General features: G+C 39.1%; 2 protein-coding genes across 3 annotated transcripts in view; one reads left to right on the forward strand and one right to left on the reverse strand.

The window, feature by feature from the left end:
* Window positions 1–5,000, forward strand: part of LOC135115376 (ER membrane protein complex subunit 8-like) — a 123,155-nt gene that overhangs the window by 88,472 nt on the left and 29,683 nt on the right. The gene's annotated exons all lie outside the window — the stretch shown is intronic.
* LOC135115374 (guanylate cyclase 32E-like) overlaps window positions 1–5,000 on the reverse strand; it is an 88,049-nt gene that overhangs the window by 74,657 nt on the left and 8,392 nt on the right. Inside the window, 1 exon segment of the mRNA XM_064032082.1 lies at window positions 7–1,722. Coding sequence (XP_063888152.1) covers window positions 7–561 — 555 coding nt within the window. The 5' untranslated portion in view covers window positions 562–1,722.

The raw sequence follows: 5,000 nt of genomic DNA on the forward strand, positions 1-5,000 counted from the left end.
ACCCACCTTATTAAACTTGAATGAGGACAGGAGACCAATGGTGATGTTCCTGCTGGAGGTGTCGAAGGGGCGACTCAGGTAATTGTGAACGAAACGACTGTGGCTTTCCTTAGACGTCTCCTGCTGCTTTTGACTGCACCGCGCTCCTGCCCCTACCCCAAGTACCTCCTCAGACGCCCCCATGAGCCCTCCTGCAGGTGAAAACTCTGTGTCGTCACTGTCTTGCATATGTGATACGGAGGATGCTTTGTGGGACTCCTGGGAGGCTGTAGGATTCTTCTGGGGAACAGTGGAGGCGTGTGAGGGCGCCTGCTGGCCTGTGGAAGAAACGGAGGAAGACGTGGAAGAGGAGGACGAGGTGAAAGCGGCGTGTAAGCGGCGTGAAGGAGCATGTCTGTGGTTCCTACGGGGCGTGAAGGATACCACGGGAGGTCCTAAGAGTGGAGGTCCTTCAGGTGGAGAGGTGGAAGCGCTGCGGATGTTCTTGTGTGATGTTCTGGCCTCCACCACCACCAGCACCAGCACCACCATCACCACCACCACGGCCCCACCACACCGCATCGCTAGTGTGGGTGTTGTGGGGGGTGCGGGGGCGTCACGTGGTGGGTAGCGGGGCGTCCTTCTCTCTCTGTCTCATTTTCTGTGGGTAATGTTTGTGTTCTTTGGTGTGTGGTGGTGGTGATTACTGGCTTTTTTCTCGTTCTCTCTTTCTCATTCTATCTTTTTTTCTTGTTTTTTTTCTCTCTGTTTTGTCTCCTTGTTTTTATGGTTTAGTTTTTCTTTTATATGTATTTTCTTTTTTTTTCAATGTTTTTCTTTATTTCGAGTTGTGACGCTTATGTGCACTTCCTCTCTCTCTTTTTTTATTTTCTCTTTCTCACACTTTTCTCTCTTTCTCTCTCTTTTTCTATCTGCATATGTGTTTTGTGTTTCTTTTCGTTCAACTTTTTTTTTTAGACCTGCAGTATTCCTATTTTATTATCTTCCCCTCTTTTTTTTTTCTTTTCAAACACTATATCTTTATTTATTCATATGCATACAAGTATCGCTTTTTTTTTTGTTTGACCCATAGAGACTCAAGTGTTAGGCATATGGCAGCACGTTAGGTACCCGCTGCTCTGCCTTGCTCCGTTAACACCCTTCCTTGCATCTAACACACTTTCCATACACTATTCGTCTTGCATTTAACTCTACACTCAGTCCCATCACTTCTACATCTGTCACTGGCTTCACTCTCTTTAATATTCTTCACTCTTTCCTATCACTCTTGCTTCTATCACTGTCTTCACTCTGGCCTGCCTCTTCTGTTAGTGTATCTATCTCTTTCATCACTATTTTTTTACCACCATCTACTATTCCCTCGCGTATCTGTCACTCTTATTACAGTCAATCTATCCTCTGGTGTCACTTTGTATCCCTCTTGCCCTTAACACTCTTCACTCAGTCGTATCACCGCCGCTCCAGTCTATCTACCCCTCTTCACACCGTCATTCATCACATCCTGCTGTCCTTTCCTTCACCACGCTCCTCGCATCCATAGACAGCCTCACCACTGCCCCTCTGCCTCACTACACGCCGCTCAGAAACAAGTTGCTATCGAGGAGGACCTGGGTGACTGCTATGATGAGGACGAGAAGCATGAGGGCCGCCAGGAGGATTAAGGGCTGCAGCATCTCCATCGTGGCTTAGGGCATGGCGTTCTCCTGATGGTGGTGGCGTGTCCTGAGAGAGAAGGAAAGGGTAGGGAAAGGAGGAGGAAGGAATGTTAGTGAGGTTTGTTGTCTGCTGTGTCAAATTCGTTTTCAGAAACAGTTTGATCTTTCACCACGATTGTTTTCCAAAGGCTATAGAGATCATTAGGTGGGTTCTCAAGAGTGTTTTTCCATTTGATAATGTTGATCTGTCTCTAGAACTATAAAAACACCGTTAAAAAAAAAAAAAAAAACACGTAACTTCAACTAGATAGAGCCTTTTGAAAGATGTGGAGATGCATCGCTGGAGTGCTTCAGAATAGGGTCCTTGGTGAGGTGGTGTGAGCGAGTGAGTGAGTGGTTGATCGATTGACTCACTGATCGATTGCAAGACTAGGAGTGTTAGTGAGAGGACCTGTGGGAGTGACTGTCTGACGGGATGTGGTGTTTGTACTGGTAAGGTGATGTTTAGATGGAAGGAAAGTGAGTGTTTGTAATAGAAGAGTAGGATGTGTTGGTGAGTGAGTGAGTGAGTGAGTGGGTTATTTAATTGAAGACTGTAATAATGAGGTCACGTAGTGCTTAGAATAAAAAAAAAGGGAGAGTTTTAGAAAGATGCGAGTGAGTGAAGCGACTGACCAACTGCCTGTAAAGGAAAAAGATAATAAGTAAACACACACACACACACACACACACACACACACACACACACACACACACACACACACACACCTCGAGGCACGGTTTGTAATGAAGGTATATGATGAACTAAGAACTACTAATAATGAACTGTGTGTGAAAAAAGAAGATAGAAATAGAAGAGAGAAACCGTCGATAGAAATAGAAAGAGAGAATACGAATAGAGAAAGAGGAAGAGGTGAAAAAGAAGAAGGAAGAGAGGGATAAGATGAGAGGACAAAATGACAGGGAGTGAATGAGATAGATAGATAGATAAGAGAGAGAGAGAGAGAGAGAGAGAGAGAGAGAGAGAGAGAGAGAGAGAGAGAGAGAGAGAGAGAGAGAGAGAGAGAGAGTGACAGAATGCACTTACAAAAACATAACGAACGATCGAAAAAAAAAAGTTATTTGCACCCATATTTTTTTTAGTTTCTTTCCACATTTTATTTTATTTATTTATTTATTTTTTATTTTTTTGCACCATTTTGACAAAACACACACACACGCGGGAACTGAGTGATTAATTCCTGTGGTTTTCGTTCCCGTCCCGTAATTTATCGTAATGGGTGTAGTAATTAACACTCGCCACCACCACCACCACCACCACCACCACCTGTTTCCAGTACAGTAATTTTTGCTGTGAAAGTAATTTAATCTTAATTAGTTATTTACACCGTACCCGTCTGCCAGATAAATAGAATAGAATTAAATCACAAATAAATAAGTAAATAAATAGATGAATAAATAATAAAAGAAAAGAGTGTAAAAAAAAAAAACGATAAATGCCACAAAAGAAAAAAAGAAAAATAGAAGGAAAATTTCTGAACGTAAACTGAGATATGTTTCAGTGACAAAAATAAAAAAAAAGACTTGACAAACACCATAACTCTCTCTCTCTCTCTCTCTCTCTCTCTCTCTCTCTCTCTCTCTCTCTCTCTCTCTCTCTCTCTCTCTCTCTCTCTCTCTCTCTCTGTCAGTAATATATGGTGAAAATAACCGTAGAACCGTAGAGAACAAAACAATGCACGGTGAAACTAACAATACAAAGGAAAATACGTAATGCACTGTGAAAATAATATATGACCAAAGAATACCGGTTGAAAATAATGACTCAAACTAAAGAATACCCGGTGAAAATAACGCGGAACGAAAGAATAACCTTTGAGACTGATAATGATACATGACAAAAAGAATACCCGGTGAAATTAATTATGTATGGAACCAAAGAATAGACGGTGAAAATAACACGGAACAAAAAAAAATAATAAATAAATAAAACAAATAAATAATAAAAAAACTACGAAAGTAATAATAATACATGACGAGAGACCTGCATACGTTATTCATTCCTGTCCGTAAGCGTGCCGTGACAAATTACCTTTTAAAATGAACGGTGAAATTAATAAAAAAATAAATAAAAAATAGAAAATTAAGTATTAGTATGCAAAGGAAAACGTAAATGTTGATAATGTTGGTGATGAAGTGATGAAGCTAATGATGATAATGATGACGATGGTAATAATGGTGATTAGTAGTAGTAGTAGTAGTAGTAGTAGTAGTAGTAGTAGTAGTAGTAGTAGTAGTAGGTTTTTTCTTATTTTAACACTTCATCTCACGTTTCCTTTGGTGTATGTAGAAATTAGAATTATGAGAAACTTTTTTCCTCTTCTTTTTCTTTTATTTTTCTTTCCCTTCCTGCTCATTATCGTCCTCCCTTTTTTATAGCTCCTATTTTTCCTCCTTTATCTTCTCTTTTTTCTCTTTTATTATCCCTTTCCCCTTTCCTCAAAATCCTCTTCTTTTTTTTTTCCTCCTCTCTCCCAATTAAATAATTTTTTCCTCTCAATTTTTTGTACATTATTTTCCTCTCAACTTCCTCCTTTTTCATAACTCCTGTCTTTCCTCCTCCATCTTCCTTTTTCTTCCCTTTTATCATCCATTCCCTTTACTCAAAATCTTCCCTTTTTTTTTTTTTCTTCCTCTTCCTTACTTTTACATTATTTTCCCTCTCAAAATTTTCATGTACTTTATTTTTATTTTTATTTTATTTATTTATTTTTGGGGGTGGGTACATTATTTCTGCCAACTTATTTTTATTTATTTATTTTATTTTTTATTTATTTTTTTTTTTTTTTCGCCGGGTAGCAAAATTAGCTTTTAAAAATGGGCCACGAAAACTTGATGAGGTCAAATGAAAGTGTTGGTGCACTTAAAGCATTAATGATTTCAAAATGTGTGCATATGAAAGGAGAGGCGCTAATGCATGTACGATAATGTACGATCATGAAAAATGTATCGAAAAAAACAAAATGATAATAAAGAATTTGGATGCAAAATGTAGTTATTGTCTGTCTCTATTTTCTCTCCTTCCGTTTTCTTTCATCGTTTATTCCTTCTATTCTTTCTCTTTCATCTCTTGTTCTTTTTTAAAACTAGACTTTTCTTTTCCACCTTTTTTTGTTTTGTATTGTATTGCTTCTTTAGCTTCGTCTCTTTTAACATGGCTTACGTATCTCTTAATTTCTCTCTCTCTCTCTCTCTCTCTCTCTCTCTCTCTCTCTCTCTCTCTCTCTCTCTCTCTCTCTCTCTCTCTCTCTCTCTCTCCAGTCCTTGTGATCTAGGCTTTTTTTT

This window comes from Scylla paramamosain, chromosome 29, assembly GCF_035594125.1.
Source record: "Scylla paramamosain isolate STU-SP2022 chromosome 29, ASM3559412v1, whole genome shotgun sequence".
Classification (NCBI taxonomy): domain Eukaryota; kingdom Metazoa; phylum Arthropoda; class Malacostraca; order Decapoda; family Portunidae; genus Scylla; species Scylla paramamosain.